The sequence below is a fragment of the Girardinichthys multiradiatus genome, chromosome Y (assembly GCF_021462225.1).
Source record: "Girardinichthys multiradiatus isolate DD_20200921_A chromosome Y, DD_fGirMul_XY1, whole genome shotgun sequence".
Taxonomy (NCBI): Eukaryota; Metazoa; Chordata; class Actinopteri; order Cyprinodontiformes; family Goodeidae; genus Girardinichthys; species Girardinichthys multiradiatus.
The window spans coordinates 18,373,261-18,393,225 of record NC_061818.1 but is presented as its reverse complement, the minus strand read 5'-3'; the positions used below and the strand labels follow the sequence as shown (position 1 = coordinate 18,393,225).

At 37.9% G+C, this 19,965-nt stretch overlaps 1 protein-coding gene across 1 annotated transcript in view; it reads left to right on the top strand.

The window, feature by feature from the left end:
• The window catches only part of LOC124864229 (voltage-dependent P/Q-type calcium channel subunit alpha-1A-like), a 132,246-nt gene extending 116,084 nt beyond the window's left edge, over positions 1-16,162 (top strand). Inside the window, exons 48-51 of the mRNA XM_047358913.1 lie at positions 888-926; positions 5,446-5,656; positions 5,788-6,053; positions 10,611-16,162. Of these exons, the coding sequence (XP_047214869.1) occupies positions 888-926; positions 5,446-5,656; positions 5,788-6,053; positions 10,611-11,411 (1,317 nt within the window). The 3' untranslated portion in view covers positions 11,412-16,162. The remainder of the gene's footprint in view (positions 1-887; positions 927-5,445; positions 5,657-5,787; positions 6,054-10,610) is intronic.
• The last annotated feature ends 3,803 nt before the right edge of the window (positions 16,163-19,965 follow it).

The window sequence follows — 19,965 nt, the reverse complement described above, 5'->3', positions numbered from 1 at the left end:
CTCCTCACACACTTGCAGACTTTATTTTTCACAACATCTCACACAGATTTTTGTGCCAACCCGCCCTGCCAGCTGACCACAACTAGTACAGACTGGCACAGATTCTCTCCGACAGGGAATCAAGGGGTAAAATCGGGCCATAAATCATGTAGGGTGTCTCCGGCTTAAATTAAAAGATTACTTCAAACCTAAATCTGCCAGGGGTATATATAGTTTTGAGCTTGACTGTATGGATACAATACTTCAGACTTGGAATTTTTGAAAATATTGGAAAACCATATAATCTTTTCCTTCCACGTCACAATTTTGCACCACTTTGCGTTTGTCTATAACATAATATCTAAACAAAAACAAAAAAAACATATACAAATTGGTGGTTGTAAAATGAATAAATTGTGTCAGTATTTTTGCATGGTACTGTATATTTGCTTGACATAATAAACTGAGATTAGGCTTTCTAACAATGCTAAAATGAATTAGGCATACAAATTCCATTTAGCCAATCAAACCTGCGCCTTATTGATAATTTGAGTGCCACTATGGTACTGTTGTGGTGCATACCATTCTCAGTGTTTAGCAGTAAGTGTTTTTTCTTTCACCATCACTGCTGCTTTGGTGTCTAATCTTTCCCTCCTTTTCTTTCTGTCCCACTCTCTTTTCTTCATTGTGGCACTCCATCTTTGTCTGGTTTGAACCTTCCCACTAACATCCCTTGCTTTTACTTGTTTTGGTGTATCTTATCCTATCTCATTGTATCCAAACCATCCTTCTATTTTTTAATTGCTTCCTTGCCCTCTCTTGGTTTCATGGATTTGCTCCATGTGTGACCATACTTCTGGTGTTTTTGTGGCTGTGTATGTATGCGTGTTTTCTTTGTGCACATACAGCAGCGGAGGAAAGGGAAGCACCGTGGCAGTAATCTAAGTGTATGTACCCTGTCTTTTGTCGTTCGTTCCTCTCATCATTCTGAACCTCTTCTTTCTATGTTTTTTTTTCCTCCAATGTGATGTCTTCATGTTGTGTCCATCATGTACTATTATAGGGGAAAGTTATCTGAGAAGGAGTTAAAAAATCCTGAAATTTTATGCCAGCCCCAGCTTCCAAACTGATGGAAGTAGGTTCAGACCTTAATTCAATTGAATTCAGTTTATTTATATAGCAGCAATTAACAATATATGTTGTCTCAAGGCACTTTACAAAGTCAATTCAGTCGAATCATACATATTTCAAGTCAAGTACATACATTCCAATTGATCCCTATTATCAAACAGTGCAGTCAAGTTTATTATTCAAATTGTTAAAAACGTTTTCTAAGGAAACCCAGCAGATTGCATCAATGACTTGCAGCATTCACTCCTGCTGGGTGAGCATGTCGCGACAGGGGACAATTGCTTGCATTGACTTTGCAGCAATCCCTAATACTGAGCATGCATGTAGTGACAGTGGGGAGGAAAACTCCCTTTTAACAGGAAGAAACCTCCAGCAGAACCAGGCTAGGTGTTTGAGAGAAGAAAGCAGAGACACAAAATGAACATAGAAGCAGTGTTCCAGGAGGACTTTCTATGGGAAAGAAAAGTAAAACATTAATGGTAATAGCTCCTTTAGTGGCTTCATCTAGGAGATAAAGACACATAAGCAGATGAACTCAAGTCTAGAGTATGAAAGAGAGCATATACAGTTAGTCACAGTAGAAGTTCAGTCAGTAGATATGTCTAGGAGAGACAGGGTTAAACACTGAGAGAAAAAGACAAGTGTATCATCTGTAGAAAGAGAACATTAAGTTTTTGGCACCAGCAGCTCAGCCAATCCCCCCTTCCAGGAAGGTGCCACAGCGAAACACAGAGCCAGACCAGATGTAGTTTCAAGGAAGAAAAAAAAAACAAAGAGAGAACACAAAGTTGAAAGCTGAAATAACAGCAAAAAATGCAACACTGGAGAGTAGTAGGAGAATGTAGCAGAGTCAGGGAAAGTGGTCATTATTTCCTCCAGCAGCCTAAGCTTATAGTAGCATAACTAAAGAGATCATCAGGATAACTTAAGCCACTTTAACTATAAACTTTATCCTAAAGGAGAGTTTTAAGCCTAGCCTTAAAAGTAGACAGGGTGTCTGCCTTACAGACTAAAACTAAAAGTTGGTTCCACAGGAGAGGAGCCTGATAACTAAACTATCGGCCTCCCGTTCTATGGAAGCAAATTGTTACCATATTTCAAGAGAAAAAGCATTTTCAGAAATGCTTTTTCATTTTAAGAATGTGGCTGCATTGTTTGACTCATAAATGAAATTAGTAATCAATAATCCTATTTGCGTTTTAATTTTCTTCTTCAAGACTGCTCATTCTTTCACTTAATTAAAATGAAAAAGAAAAAGACATTTGAGATTTATTTTTCAAAATGTACCCCAGCAAATAGATATCAAAATTCAATTTGAAATGTAAAATTTGAAAATGAAAAAGCAATTTCTGCTTTGTTTTCTTTTTGATAATGGCATAAAATGTTCAGTCGTGAAGAAGAAAATGCAAATGCAAATAGGATGATCGATTACTAATTTTATTTATGGGTCAAATAATGCAGCCACATTCTTAAAATGAAAAAGCATTTCTGGAAATGCTTTTTCATTTTCAAATTTTACATTTCAATTGAATTTTGGTATCTATTTGCTGGGCATATTTTGAAAAGTAAATCTCAAATGTCTTTTTCTTTTCATTTTAATTAAGTGAAAGAATGAGCAGTCTTGAAGAAGAAAATTAAAATGCAAATAGGATTATTGATTACTAATTTCATTTATGAGTCAAACAATGCAGCCACATTCTTAAAATGAAAAAGCATTTCTGAAAATGCTTTTTCATTTGAAATATGGTAACGATTTGCTTCCATACCATTCTACTTCTAGGAACCACCATTAAACCTGCAGTCTGAGAACGTAGTGCTATATGGTAGGAATATATGGTAGGAATATACGTAGGAATATATGGAACAATCAGATCTCTAATGTATGATAGAGCTTGATCATTAAGGGCTTTATATGTGAGAAGGAGAATTTTTAATTCTATTTTGGATTTATCAGGGACCCAATGAAGCGACGCTAAAATAGGAGAATTTTGGTCTGCCTTTTTAATTTTTATCAGAACTCTTGCTGCAGCATTTTGGATCAGCTGAAGGCTTTAATTGCATTTTGTGGACATCCTGATAGTAAAGAATTACAATAGTCCAGCCTTGAAGTAACAAATGCATGGACTAGTTTTTCAGCATCAATCCTGGATAGGATATTTCTAATTTTGGCAATATTCTGGAGGTAAAAGAAGGAAATCATATAAACATGTTTAATCAGGGATTTAAATGATGTGTCCTGGTCAAAAATACACCAAGGTTTTTTGCTTTATTACCAAAGGTCAATTTAATGCCATCTATATTAATTTATTGACTAAGGCATTTCTTTTTCAAAGACTCCAGTCCAAAGACAACAACTTCTGTCTTGTCTGAATTAAGAAGCAGAAAATATAAAGTTATCCAAGTTTGTATGTCTTCAAGCGATGTCTTTAGTCTATCTAAGTGGTTGGATTCATAAGGATTGATGGATAAATAAAGCTGAGTTTCATCAGCATAACAGTGGAAATGTATCCCATGCTGCCTGATTATTTTACCTATTGGAAGCATATAAAGAGAATTGGCCCAAGCACTGAACCCTGTAGTACTCCACACAAACCCTGGAGTTTGATCATGATTTATTATTTACATGAACCGGAATCTGTCAGACAAATACGATTTAAACCAGCCTAGTGCTGTTACCATAATCCTACAGCATGTTCCAGCCTTCAAACCATACAGTTTGAAGTTTGGAATTGGGCAGAAATTTGCCTGACTTCATTCATAACTTTTCTTACTACTTTCTCTGGATCATATGACTCTTTCCTCTTTGCTTAGCTGCTGCCACTGCTTTGTTGCTGTGTGTCCTCAAGCCTGTCTGTTTAATTTTATTGATGTCAATAATCCCCTGTTTGTGTCCAAGTCTGCACTTAGCATTGCTCAACTTGCATGCGAGAAACTTAAGGAGATAAATGTATCAATAGAAAATGTGCATGCATGTGTGCTGAGAGATGGAGTATGAAAAGGAAAAATAGAGCAAATAGACAGGGAATGTAGAAGTTGTTGAAATTCTCAAATTTTTATGCATTTTCCAGCCTATATCCTGATGGGCTATTTTGATCTGTAATACTTAAATCTTGGTCAGCTTAGCTGTCAAAAACATTTAGTTCTGAGAAAAGATTATCTAGTTTTGCACCAAATGACCTGTCCATGCAGTCCTTTCTTGGAGACTAAGGCCAGGAAACAAAAACTGCATGGCACACGTGGTGTGGAAATAGAAAACTGTTTTGCAACCTGGAATGTGCCATGTTTAGGGCAATTCTGAGTGAAGTATTGCAAGTTGCAATGACTCCTATAAAACATTTCTAAACCAAGTCAAAGAAACATGAAAGGCATGGCAGTTTGCCAATATCTCCTTTTATTGTATTTCTTGTATTATTTATTTATTGCTTGTTTTCTTAATTAGGGGACTGCCATTTACAGTAAATGGCAGTAACCATTTAACCAGCCCCCCAACTCCATTGCTCTCTTAGAGGTGCCAATATTTTATGGCAGGAATCATCTAATGGGTCCACAGAAAATTAAAACATCCTAATCAAACACAGTTCTCGAAATAACATTTAAAAGGAGGTATCTTTCATACACTGTAACTATTAATTATGTGTTGTGAGAAAATAGCTATACTGCCTGACAATGGTTTTGTCTTATTTCAGGTTAATTAAATGTTTTAATCTGTGATATTTGCCTTTAAAATGAAACAGAAACCTGGTATTTTCTGTGAAACTGTTTTCATACTTTTGTGTCCTCACTAATTGAGTGAAGACACTACAAATATTAAAGTGTTAATTTAGGCAGTTCTTCTAAATCTTTGCTTACTTATTGCAATTATTTTTCTTCAGGAGCCCAAGTGCTGCTAGCAAAAACATTTTATCTGGAACCTTGATTGTTTATGAATGTTCACAATTTTACCAGGTTTAAGTTTTTTAAATGATCTCTGGTATTTTTCTAGGTAGCAGTAATTGTAACAATTTTAAATATATAGATATGACATAAATCAAGCTTTCTATAGCGATGATAGGCCAACTATGCCCTTTAGGCTGCTTTGCCAACCTCTCTCCTATACAATTTATTTGCCTTTAAAGTGACTTTGAAGGAGCATGCTTGTAACATTAGTGAATGCACAGATCATGTACTTCAGATGAGTTTTTAGAAAAATGCCAATAGGAAGCTTATATAAAAATGTATGATATTTAGGACATACGCATACTCTTTTAACCATTTCTGCGCAAAAAAACGGCATCTTGAAGTCACAACAAAAAGTCCTTTCTCTTCATCTCTTGGTGGGTTCTCTTTTGCCCTTAGACCATCAGTGACAACAGTCCCATGAAACGGTCCGCTTCGTCTCTGGGCCACAGCAGGTCTGGGCGAGGTCACAGAGAAAAAGCTGACGATTACCACATGGAGTGTTCAATACCTGACGAGGGGAGAACTTCCAGACATGGTCACCGCCGAAAGGATCGTGGTCATCGAGCGTCTGAGAAGTCCCTCTGTCGCTACAATGAAGTTGACACAGGTCAGAGAAAATAGAAGTGTGCATTAACATATGTTGCTTTTAGGTTATCAAGAGAATGATCTGTAAATTCAATCATGTGTTTTTAACATACTTAGCCCCACTTATAAATCTAATATCATGCCTGCATACAGACATGAGCACGACTACACAGTCAGGTGACCTCACATCAAAAGAGATGGACCGAGATCGGGGTCGATCTAAAGACCGCAAGCACCACCATCATCATCACCACCATCATGGTTCTGTGGATAAGGAGCGCTACGTGCCAGAACGAGGTGGCGAGTATGGACACAGGCATTCCCGAGACAGGGAACATGAAAGGGATAGGGAAAGAGATCGGGAACGGCGCTGGTCACGATCACCCAGCGAGGGCCGTGAGAGTGTCCCGCACAGACAGGTGGGCTTCAGGGTTATTTAGTATTTGCATGTGCTGTAAACACTTATTTAGTATTCCAGTTTTACAATTTCTAGTGTTTCTAATTTGATAGTAGCTACCTTCTATATTATCAAATGATAAAGAGACTTGAGACATATAGATGATAGATGTGCCATAAATCATGTCCTTTGCAGAAAGATTCTACCTGATTTATAAAAGATGAACTGAGACCAAATTATGTATTTTTGTATATTTTTCCTTCTTGCTGCTATTGAATCAAAGGCTCTTTTGACAATGTCAAAAAATAACCTGAAAACCGTTTTATTTATTACTACATTCACATAAAGATCTGCATTATTTTGAGTATAATAATACAGAATGTATTGTTGAGCCCTGTCTGTTTGTTGAAGTCAGTGTGTCTCCAACAGTCTAACAAATATGCATAAAAATTAGAGATGCATGGAACTGAATTTTATGGCTGATTTCTGACAACCTTTCTCCTGCCGATATTGATTTTAGTCAGTTTCAAATTCTTTTTAAGTATTGTTATATAATACAATTTAAGAATAGCATTAAAAATATTTTTTCCTAGCCTTCCTGCTTTGAGGTCCTCTAGCAATACTGGAATAGCAATCACTGTGTGTATTCCTTAGAGAATGCACATCCTCATCTTAATGCTGAGATTTCCCAAAAGCTGCCAACACTTTCTAATCCAACATTTCAAATGACAGACAGAGATTGGGCTACAATGATCAGCTGGCGTCATCGGCGTCAGTTATAAAACAAATTGTGGATGCAGAATTGCATTGTCAACACAGTGTGGAACAACAGAAATCTGCAATGCTCTACAGAAAGTTGTGAGAACATTATGGTCTTCACCACCTCCCTTGGATTTGCACACTATATTTCAAATTTATCATTATTGTAATATCACTGCATGCGATAAATGTTAGATAATTACATGATAATAATCATAATAAACCTTATCCAGATAAAACCTCATTGAGATTTACATCTCTTTTTCAAGAGGGAGCTGGCAAGAAAGCAGCACCATTTACAACTATCAACAATTAGATTCTTACAGTAGAATACATGCATATAGTTTTAAAAGCAGAGAATAAAAAAAATAATGAAAAACAAAACGTGTCTTAAAGGCAATTGCAGTTAATTAAGCTTTCTTCTTCACAGTCTTTCAGAAGTGTCATTAGCTCTGTTAGTTTGGACTCTTGCTGAAAATTATTCCAGGTTGAGGGGGCAGCATATTTACATGCTATCTTGCCCAGTTCTGTTGTAACTCTGGGAACAAACATATGATGAAAAGCCTGGGAGTACAGTCCACACAGGACGTGGTGCCTAGTCATAAAAGCAGTCAGCTATGGGGAAGTACTCCCAATATACATTTATACACAAAAAGGAGCATGTGTGTCTGTCTGTGAACAAAAAGGGAAAGAATGACCAGCAGGTGCATACAGATGACAAGGGTGAACACTATATCCACAACTAGTGATAAGATGTAGAGCAATCTTGCAATTGTGCACAGGTGTACTACTCACAAATAAGTTACCATAGTCCAGAAGAGGAAGGAATGTTGCTGATATTAAGTACTGACCATCTCAATTTCTCTCTCATTTGCAGTTTTAATTGTTGGTATAATTGACCTCCTGAAAAAAAATGAGATTAAGGTTTTTTTGTTTGTTTGTATTTTCATTTAATATTAATTTGAGCAGTGTCAGATGTAAATGAACCTGATTAAAAACAGATTGAAGGCATTTAAAAGATTGCACAAGAGAATTGGAAGATAAATAAATGGTAGCATCATCTGCATTAAAATGAAGCATGGCTTGTGATAGATTCTGACAGACATCATGAAAATTAATAATGAATAAAAGAAGTCCAAGAATTGAGCCCTGGGGAACATCATTAGTTATAGGGAGACACGAGGAGCATGATCCTCCCATTTGTACACTCTTGTACATTCTTTCAGACAGATAATTTCTGAACCAGCCAACAGCCTGACTGGATAAACTTATTCGCAAAAGCCTTGTTAATGCAAGTTTGTGATCTACTGTGTGAAAGGCTTTTGACAGATTGGTGAAGAGTGCAGCATGTTCTTTCCTATTGTATAAAGACTCAATGATATCATTCTTCTTATCACACTTTGGCAGCAGATGTAGTCAAACTGTGCTGCTTCCTAAAAACAGACTGATGCTGTTAAAAATCATCATTAAGATCTAAAACACTAACCCTAAAACACACACAAGTTTTTCCAACATTTTGGACACAATCATTTAAGTTAATTATTTAGGGAACCATGCATTTAGACTAACTATGCCTGTAATATATGGGATGACACTTTTTTAATGCAGCATAAAAAGGTTTTAGAAGGTAAATAGGTGAGAAGATGATAAGGTCAGTCTGTGTAAGCCATGACACCAAAGCAGAAAGAGATTAACACTTTTCAACTGTTTATGTATTGCAAGTCATTAAAATTATAGCATATTGCATATTTTCCTAATATTGTGCATCCCTAGTCTGATAGCCCTATTGTCTACTTGCAAGCTGAATGCAAGCTCTGCAAAGCAGAACTATCCTTAAATCACCATCTTACTGCAATGCATGAGCATCTAAATTCTAGCACTGCTGACCTGTGTGCCAACTATGGATTAGTACGTTTCATTTTAGACTAGTGGGGACCACGATCTTGACATGTGTGACTCTGAGAGGGAAAAAACATTAATGAATCACTTGGCACTGAGTTGTGATTCACAGCCACTTTGTGTAGGCTGTTGAGATTTCATAGAGACATATTTCTCAATGTGTGTCACACAACCGCTGTTTAAATTTCCTTTAAATTTAAGTGGGTTAAGTTATCATGGTCACATTTTTTCATGTTATCGTGATATTTGTATGGTTTTTTAAAAACGTACAAATATTAATGCAGAAAAAAATGTATGCACCTTTTAAAAATACCTAATAAATTATGGTTCCTAAGCGAATACCATTTCAATTCTGCTTGCCAGTGTATTAGCAGCAATAGTACACAAGTAAATAAGAACACACTAAAGTTGCCCTCTGATTCACCACTTGAATAAAGTGATATTGTGCTATGTTTTCTAAAAATATTTGTGTTGTTCTAAAAGTCAGAATCTATCAAGGCGTTATAAACCTGGACTGGATTATTCTATATTAAACAGAGATTATTTGGGTGTGGTGCTGGTGGTGCAGGGGTCAAGCGCGCGACCCATGTATAGAGGCTACAGTCCTCAAAGCAGCTGTCCCAGGTTCAAGTCCTGGACCTGGAGACCTTTGCCAAATGTCTCTCCCTCTCTCCCCCTATTTCCTGCCTACTGTCAGATAAATTATAAAAAAAACAAAAACAAAACAGAGATTATTTGAACACAGTTTGTGATTTGTGAAATGCTTTAGGCTTTATGTTGAAACATAGCGTTTCAGTTAGTGCATTATAATACAGTTTAGCAACCAGTTAAGTTTGCTCATACTGATGTCAGATTTTGGTTTAAAATAATCTTTTAGTTCTAACAACATATTTCTTCTGACTGGAATTAATATTGATGCTTTGGAGTGGCCTAGGCACATAGATCTAATCAAGAATATGTGGAAGGAGCTAAAAATAAGGTTGATGGCAAGAATGCCTTCCAAAAACTTAGGGTTCATTACCAAATATACAATGCCAATACACCACTATAATCATGCAAAAAGCTGGTTATTTATAAGAAGGTTTTGATTTCTTTAATCCCAAAAAGATTTTTCCATAGATTATAAAAAAATCTTACTTACTCAGTAGTAGCATCTACACTGAAGAGTAATGTTAATGCAACCTGGTAAGTGCTTTCAGTGATCAAAACAAGTTATTTATGTTTCAAACCAACAGATCACTTGTCAGGGCCAATTAAGCTGAAAATCATTTGATTCAGGTTCTCAGCCAATTTCTCAATGCATCTCTAATAAAAATGTATATTTGACTACCTTTCTGCTGTGACCAGCTGTGATATTTTTAGCTTGCTAGTGTTTTATCACATACCACCACTAAATGTTCATTCCTTAAACATGACCTTTTAAGTCTTGATAAACAAAATAAATACCACACAGTTAACTCTAGTTAACTAAAGACGTTTTCTGTTTTTGTTTTCAATACTTACCCTCTGCTTTGTTTGCTGTTCTGCAAATCAACCATTTAACTTTTTTTTTTCTTCTGTCGTCTTTTGTTTTCTTTCCTCTACATGACATCTTGCTTCTTTTTGTATGGTGCTGTTTGGAATCTCATCCCTTATATCCCCTTCCTTTACTCTTGTTTATCCACTGCTCTGCTGATGTTCGATGTCTTTATTCATTTTCTTCCACAAACATCATGATTGGTGCTCTCTTCTTATTGTTGTGCTAAATCTTGTTCTTGCCTTGTCTTTCTTTTCTATTTGGCTTCTTCTGTCTTTCTGGCATTATTTCTCTCCTCTTTTTGTTTTATGCTCTGTCTTCATCATCTTCTGCTTTATTCTACATGTAGTGTCTTTGAATTTGTGGTTCGTTCTTTTTATTTGCTTTATTTCACTTTTTGTGTAGGGCAGTAGTTCAGTCAGCGGAAGTCCAGTTCCATCAACCTCGGGAACCAGTACACCACGAAGAGGTCGCCGACAGTTGCCTCAGACACCTGCCACACCCCGACCCCATATCACATACTCCCCTGTAGTCCGTAAGTCCATGCCCACACCTCCTGGGGGACCGCAGTGCAGACCCCCAGCCCCAGGCCCCCGGCACTTTTCTCCAGAGCCTCTCCAAGGGCAGGGTGCACCCCCAGCTGGAATCCCAATAGCCCACCATGGCAATCCCTGCCAGAGTCATCATCCCCCACTTCGCTGGGGTGACTCAGGTGGAGGGGGTGGTTCCATGGAAGGGGATGGCTGCTTCTACAATCAGGAGTACCAGGACTATGATCCACACCATGAACCGCCTGCCTACGAGCCAAGTCCCATGCAAGGTGGAAACCCTCACCCCCATGCCCTGGCCAACCACCCACTGCCTCCTCCCACACAACCACAGCCTCACAACCCCCATCCCCTTCCTCCTCCACAGCCTCACTCTGTGAACAACCCCCACCCACAGCCCACTCGCACCTCACCTAGGACTGTCTGCCATGCAATTCCTCCCACCATAGCCCTGACTGGGCCTGTGCAGAACCAGGTTCAGCCTGCTGCCCAACGCCGTCTACCAAATGGTTACCGATCATCATCCCCTTCCACACACCTCCATGGACCTCCACACACTGGGCCTCACAAGGTTCCTCCTCCAGCTGGACATCCAAGGGGTCCCCGCAAGGGACTGCATGAACCCTATGGTGAGACGGAGGAAGACGATTGGTGCTAGCCCCTGGGGACTGGGGAGGGATGTATTATTAATTGACTGAAAAATATGGAAAGCTCTTAGCCAGAGCAGTGACTGCCAAGGGAAACCACAACCTTTCTTTTTCGTCTGGTCATTATTTTTAATCACCCGAACTTCTTGGGGTGCCAAATGGATGCTTCACTGGATGAAAAGATTGGTATCAGCATAAAGCAGACATTGCGAAAATGCAAAGGCAGAATCTGGAAAAACAAGTAGAAACAACTATTGTGCTCTGCTTGCATTGTTGATCATCTCTTGATGCCAAAAGAGAACAAGCTCAGATTTCAGTTTTCAAAGAAGGGAGGACAGATGATGGACGATACTCTTTGTGTCTTAATTTATGCCTCTGGCAATGAGCTATAGCCACTTACAAGATGTCAAGAGTTGCGACTCGATTAAAGACACTTTAAAGTCAGAGACAAAGAAACAACCTTTTATTTTCCTTTTTTTAAGCTTCTCAAGGTTAACTGTTAAGTTAGCTGTAAAAATAATCAAATCCAACTCTCCCAGCCACCAAATGAATATTGATGAGTTTTATCATCTGTGTTTTTAAATCTGACAAAGAGCCCTCTGCCTGTAAACGGTGAGAAGGCTAAGTGGGTGGAGAGTTAGAAAGTGTTGCAGGGGTGTTAAAACGTCTCTCTGACCCAAAAAAAAAGCCAGAGGACGGGATGTGTGTGTTGGCAATATTTAACCCACTTCTCCCAGAGACAAAAAAAACTTTAGCCAACGTTATCCCATGACCAAGAAAAAAACATTGAGGACGGATTACAGCAACAACAAACAAACAAATAACTGTTTTCTGCAGTATTTCTTCTTCTACTCCTTCAGCTGCTTCTTCTTCCTCCTCCTCTCTTCTTCAGAACATCGAAGCTTGAATCTTCTGTTGCACCCCACACAGCTTCGTTTTTTAAGACTTGCAGAGTTGTAACACTTTATGGAATCCTGCATGAATGCTACAAAAGAATACTAAGGATACAAACAATGAGAATCTACTGTCTGTTTGGGAAGAGTGGGGTTTCTCCTCCCTTCCTGTTGTCTGTAGGGTTTCTCTCTTTTTTATTGAAAAATACTTTCTGTTTCTCTCTTTGTGCTCTGAATGACATTCCTCTTGCCGTACCTTCATTTTCACAAAAAAATCAAATGACAGAGGGCTACAGGCGAAATGGGATAGTTAGTTTATGTTTATCTGGGGGGAATGAAACTTTTGCTTGCTCGTCAACTGTCCCATTCTGTGCCAAATGCCTGCCACTGAAACAGCTGGAAATGCACATATTTTTTGTGAAAGTAACTTTTTTGTAACAAAGGTCATGTGATTATGATATAATGAGTAGCAGGGTAAATTTAACATGGATTGATTTTTTTTAAATGACTTGTAATGTGGTTTATGTGGTGGTGAAAAGTCAGACAAATCAGTAACTCAAATCTTAGTCTTCCAGGGTTTGGGGCTCAAACAGAGTTATCAGAGAGGAAGAGACTAATAGAAAGGCACATAAAGGAGAGAAACTCTTCATCTTTGTTTTTCTTTGTCTCTGAAGGAAATAATGGATAAACTGCTAATGTAGTTGCTTGTATTTAATTAGTGATTGTGAGAATGAGATGGATGTTCTGTTTAGTTTTTTGTTCTTTTTATTATTTGGAGCTCAGGTAATCCTTTTTCCAACCCTGTGGTGGACCTCTAACATTCATACCGTGGGAGAACATTTTCTGGTTGTCCTCTCTCGAGATAAGTCTGGTGACAGACACAGATTCTAGCAGAGCTCTGGAGGTAGGCGGATTCAGTTCCAGTGGTAGGTGGACACGTAATCTCTGGACTGGGAATGCCTGGAGAAGCTAGCCTCCACCTTTGGGAGAGTTTGTTTGTGGGCTTAATTTAAAACAAAGGTTGAGGGGGGCTGGGCTATGTAAATTGTTCAATACCGTTAAGCCTTCTTAAAAAAAACATGTTTGGGGAATATGGTATTAGTGTCTGCTGAGACAGGCTTGTAATGAAAAAGGCATGTAATTTAGGGTATTTGTAGGGTTTGTCATAGATTTGTAACATTACTTTCTTTGATTAAAGACACAAGCTATTGTTTTTTTCACTAAAATAACACCACCAGATAAAAATAATAGATAAATTACAAAACTCCCAAATGGCTATTAATGCCATAATATGAATGAACAAAATAAATCTAAAGATTGTTTTTATTAGAAACCATGCTCATCTGGTCTGAGCAGGAGACACAGCAACCAAAGGTGCGCTTCTAGCACCCTTAAGTCGATGTTACATCGTTATTTTTTGATCTCCACAAGCCGCTCTTTCCCTTTCCCTCTTCAGAAAGCTTAACATTTCCAATTAAAGAACCACTCTTTGATGTTAAAAAAGAGCAAATCAAATGTTAATATGTAGACAGACTTGTTTTTGCTTCTTCCTATTTGTCGTTATGCCTCAGTCATGCTTTTGTTTTTATTGTTTAAAGCAGGGCTAACATTGACAGTTGATTTATTTTTGAGTGCCCAGGGAGGGTTAGCTTGCACTGTCTTCAGTCTTCGACAGCAACACTGCAACACATTTTTGATTTTGCCATTATAAACTGCCACCTTATGCTAAATCTATTATGTTTGCTTTCATGTGTGAAAAGTGTACATTGTTCTTCTCTTGTCATTACTGTTGTGTAGCAATATTATTTTTCTTCAACAGAGACACCTTGTGTTCATAGAGGTACTGCACTTAGTGCCATTCAAGTGTAAACAGTAACCCCTGACATGATGATGCAACAACTCATATGGATAAAAGCTTGAATGCACCATTAGAATTTATTGGGAGTAAGAGAAAGACTTAGAGGTGTTTTTATTTACAGAACTTCTTTAAAGCGTTACTGCCGCTATATTTGGATACCTTAATATTGTATTATTGTCCAACCGTATATAATGGTGATACTAACATGGGACAAGAATAAATTTTGGTTTGGTCAAATTCCAAAAATACTTCAAACCATTGGCATCCTCTCTCAGGTTTCAAGATTAACAAGTGACAAGACCCTACACGCTTCCATTAGTGGTTCAAAAATGACCTGTGTTAGAATCAATGTGTTTTTGTGATGGAAAATAATGTTGTGATGTATTTTGTATTATAATTGTGTTAACCCAAGATTGAATCCTTCATAATTTCTTTTCCAATTAATTATTTTTAACATTTTCAAAACTCTTAAAATATTTTGAATATTTGAAGAAAATTGCACAACAGCAATAGAAAAATATTAATATCCATTTTGTGCCTGTGTTTGTATAAGAGTATGTGTGCGCATGAAGGTGTATGTGGAACACTATTTGTCTGTCTTGTTCTGTCTTGTAGCCTCACTGTATGCAGTTGTGGCAGACTACTTGTTTCTGGCTCTGATCATTGCAGACATGTACATAGCATTTCCCACACCGACTGCTGACCTTACAGTCTTTGTTAGTTGGGCAGATCTGATTCCTCCTCTCTTTGTTTAGCCCTGTTTGTGTCTTTCACCTGGATGAACCCCCCCACACCATTGCTTAAATGATTTGGGTTTGCAGTTGGGGGCAGCTTCCCACTTATATTCTCATGTGTGGTTTGACAAGGTTCCTAGAGAGCTCAGTGAGGAAGAGCTGTCGTGCATTGGTGATACCACTCTTGAACTCCGGGTGCTGAGTTGTGAAAAAGGTGTAGGTATGCAGGGTGGTGATGTCAAGGAGATTGTAACACAGCACCATGGGTCACCACTACATTTGACACTTACAGGTGTAGGTGCCAACCATCTGGTTCATGGTGTCCACACTTGCTTTGGTCTTATTGTAGTATGTAATGAATTTTGTTTTTTCTGCTGTTTTCATCCACCACTTGCAGCAATGTATTGTGCTTAGAAGCACAACAGTCCTTTCTTTTTTTCCTGACGTAGCTGACCATGGTGAGGCTGCCATTAAATCTGAATTCTGTGTACTGTGAACTTCCCTGGATTTGGATGCCTTCCTCATAGACCCTTATCCAAGAGATGCTGTGTAAGAGGCACACTTGTGAAGAGTGCGTAGCTGCTGGACAAAGTTTTCTACCTGATTCTTAAGAATTTCTTCCACTGGTTATTTCCGGTCTAACCTAATCCATTTATTGCATTGGGAATGTGCATCATAAACACAGAATATTTTCACACCACGCTTGGCAAGGATGTTTGGCAGGTATTGTAAAAACGTGCACCTCCCCCCGATAATGTATATAATATTTAAATGTTTAACAAAATCTAAAGGTGACACTTGTGATATAGCCGAATTATCACAAGTAAATATATTGTATATTGCCTTCAGTCACAGATGATCAGAATCAAATATTCACATAAAATTCCACTGGAAATGAATTTGGGTTATTTTTGAACCACTTATGGAAGCTTGGAGTAATAATACTAAAAACTGAATTTTGTAAAATGTACGAGAGGTAAGTTGAAATGTTAAATGGCATGATGTCAATAAAACAGTTTTAGAGGAATCGCTGGAATATGAAATGATAACAATTTTATATCAGAAAAATATTGCAGGAAAACAATCTTACTGGTTCATTTCTGAACAACGTTGGAATATAAGAGTTAAAATGAAAACTAACCAAATGCGACACTGTACAATCGCACTTTCTTTCTTGTTTTAGGGTGTGCTGTCACACTAAAATGCAGTGCAGCTTTAGAATATCCACATTTGTGATTCTTATGAAGCAATCAAAAAATAAAGCTTCTTTGGTAAGATCAAGTAGATAAAGCTTATGAATCAAACAAAGAGAATAGACAGTTTCCGTCGTATATGCAGTCTCTGTAAAACTTGTAAATAGCTCACGTTTTCGACTTGGAGCTGATTCTACCTATCAGCAGAGCTCGGCCAGTTGTCCAGTGTCTACAGCCAGATACTCTTGGCTATCTCAGGCAGGTGATAAACCCAAATTTATGACACCACTGGTGACCTCCAGGGGGTGCCATGTGATAGTAAAACTCAATTACTTTTGAGCGTTGTGCTTGTAGCATTTTCTTTCACTTACAGGCCACCTCATCAGTGTTCACCTTGTCAGCAGGTGAACGAACTGCATCGTAGCAAAGTTCAGAAGGGTTGGAGAAATGACATCTGGGCTTTTGCTGTTTTCCTGGAAATCACCTGGATTCTGAGTTTTTTGCTCCCGTGTGGCTTATGATTCATTGTCAGTGTGTTTCTCTGTGTGCCTCAAACCAAACCCGGTCATCAACACACACCACTGTCAGCCCCAGCACTGTTGTTTTCGCGTTTATTGTTTTTAAGTTGACCAACATCTTTAACCTGGAGGCCTATCATACATTGACCAGAGAATGCATCAAAAACAAACAGAAATGAAAAGTAAAAACTGCCTATTAGTGTCTTTCCAGCCTTAGTGGGATGTCACGAACAAGTACTACACTGAAAAAAAACTAAATCAGAAAGCAACTAGGTATGTAGCTCCTGGTTGTGATGTGTGGAAGTGGGCTTTTTGCTCGTATGTAAGTACAGGGTTGAATGTGTTTCTGATAACTGACCTTTTTTCTTGTGCTTGCTTTTGTTTTCTATATTTTGTCTGCAGAAATCCTTTTCAAGTTTTGAACATGTCTGTCATATCATTGTGACAGTTTGCAATTATCTGCGTTTGTGAGCGTGTGTGCTGTCAGTCAAACCTCTGAATGAGATGTGCAAAGCCTGAGCATTCACTTTCCCATCTTTGTGTATATGCTGCAGCAAAATCCACTAACACGCTGATTTACCACACGAGTTCTTCAAAAAGCAATGTAAAGTCGTAACGGGGAGAAAAAAGTATTTTTGTTTGTTTGTTTTTAAGTATAAAATATTTTAAAAAAGAAAAAAATCTAGTTCCAGAAATGCATGTGCTATGTGCATGCCACACCGTGGGTTAAAAGTCATCTTCAGGACAGAAAAGAAAAAGCACATTAATTAATTCAGAGAAATAAGAAAAAAAGATGTATAAATAGATAGATGTTTTTTTTTTTTTAAAAAACAAAAAACAAAACAATGTTTCTTTTTTTCTTCTATTTTTGAAAACAAAAAAAGGAAAAAATATTTTAAAAAATTAAAACGTTGAAGAGACTGGGTAAGAGTCAAAGTCTTGTTTCTTTTCTTCATTTACATGGGGTTGAGACACAACACATCCAAGTTCAGGACACCGCATAAAAGAACTGTTTTTAATGAAAAACAGAGAGAAAATAAAAGTTCAGAAAATGGTGTATTTCTACTTGTGTGTGGATCAGGTGGTGCAGGAGCTAGCCAAATCTGTTAATGTTCTCGTTCTAACTGGCTGTTGGACCTTTGATCCTTCACTCACATCCTCTTTTTTTCCTTCCTCTCTAGCTCTAGTCTCTCTCACACTCTAACCTCTCTCACTCTCGGCCAGTCTCACCGCTATTTCTACCAGTGCATTTTGTAATTCCAAACAGATCTCTTCCTAAAGAATAAAATCCAGAGAGAATGCACACGCCTTTGTCTTATTTTCCACAGTCGTTTTTTACTCAGTATTGTTTTGTGTTAATGTGAGTTTATGCATACTTAGTTCTTCACTGAAATTACTGAAATCTGATTGACAGTGACAGCTGTTGTCAGTGTATGTTACATTCAAGATGAACACAGAGAGGTCTATGTTCATGTAAATTTGAAGGTCAGAATTATAATAATCACTTCAAATATTCCCAATAATCCAGATTATGACGTGCCAGAAATGAACTGTGCCAGAGACACACAGGACAAACAACCATGCACGCACACATTCATACACATTGGCAGTTTAGAGAGACCAATTAACCTTCATTCATGTTTTCGGGATTATGGGAGAAAGCCGGAGTATCCAGAGAGAACCTGTACATGCATAGGGAGAACATTCAAAACTCCATGTAGAGAGTTTACATTCAAATTTAATTCATTCTATCAACATGTTTTTATTATAATTGAGACATGGAGACCTACTAGCTTTATCACAAATTTGAACTCTTAGGTATCTGAGGAGAGCCAAGTGAGATTTTTGTTTTTTCTTATAATTTCGTTGCTCAAATTAGTCAGATTATTTCTTTAACTAAATAAACCTTTTCCAAAATTATGGAATTTATTTGAACTGTGATTTAATGTTTCCATTCTAGAAGTACTAATGTTTTAAAGGAGCTGACAGGTATGAACAAGAAGCTGGGGTAGAAACAAGATTATAAAATTTACTTCAGTAATATAGCAAGGTACTGCACACATTCATCACTGTCATTTAGTCGCTCTTCTTCTTTCCACGTCTGAAAAGAGACGGGCCAAATGCTGGAAGTGGCTGTGCATCATTTGTGTCACCCGACAAAGAATTGGGGGATCCTGTTAGATATATGTGTGTGTTTGTGTATATATATATATATCTGAGCGGGTGCCAACTTTTACCACGTGACTTGTTGCTTGCTTGCTGAGATGCAAAATGCCGTCTTTAATAATTAATACATTCAATGAATCAGTAGAATGTGATGTAGTCCAGACTGTGTATCGACCAGATGGTTAACGCTAGTAGTTATAACATTACTATTGTACATTTACATTGTGTTTAATGATGGATTCAGATCGCTCTGACCTTGTCCTGCTGTTCCCACATAGCCTTTTTATAATTTCTAGCTGGGCGATATACCAGCTAAGTGTTCTGGACTGTGCCCAGTTTTTAATGATTTGAACAAATCCTAATAGAAAGTACCTGGTTATCCTAAAGGAGACATGTTCAAAACAAATAAGTATACTCCTTGTAATTCATTAGTGGAAGATAAAATAATTAGGTCACATTTCCTATAGGTGTCTGAGATTTATAATGTAAATATATTGAGCAGTGCCTCCTTTACACATCATGAGTTGATGAGAGAAACCAGTCTGTGTATTTGTGTGTAATGTGTATGACGCTCGCACTTTCACAGGCATGACCAGACTCATCCAGATCTGTGTATAGACGGTGCTCCGGTTTCAGCCGGAAGAATAAGCGCTCAGTTGGGGCCTCACACAGCCATACACCCCCCCTCCTGCATTCCTCGTTTTTCCCCTTTTGCGGTATTACCCCTTCCCCCAAAACAAACACAGCTACTGGTGAATCCCTGCACACCAGCTACAGGAAACTTATTTACGTCATGGTTTACTTATTTAAACAATTTTTTTTTCACTTTAATGATGCAAGAGTATTTTCATGCTTGTAACGGGAAAAACAATAACTAACTCAACCCACAACCATGCAGTAATACTTGAGTAGCAACAATCACTCCATTGTTGTCAGTATTTGGCCAGTCAATGGCTTTATTGCATCCTCCCCCCCTTCATTCTTCAGGATCACAGTCTTTTGAGTTGTCCCTGCTTTTATTGTGCTAATCAGCATGGGGGATGTGAAACTGTGGGGGAAGGAAAACAACTTCTCAGCACCCAATCAAGGTTCCAAAGGCACCACTTTCACACTGAGTTTTACTAAATATAAACCTCTTTCATTGACCTCAATGGATGAAGTGTGTTTTCAAGGAAAAAAAAAAAAACACTCTTGACAGTTTTA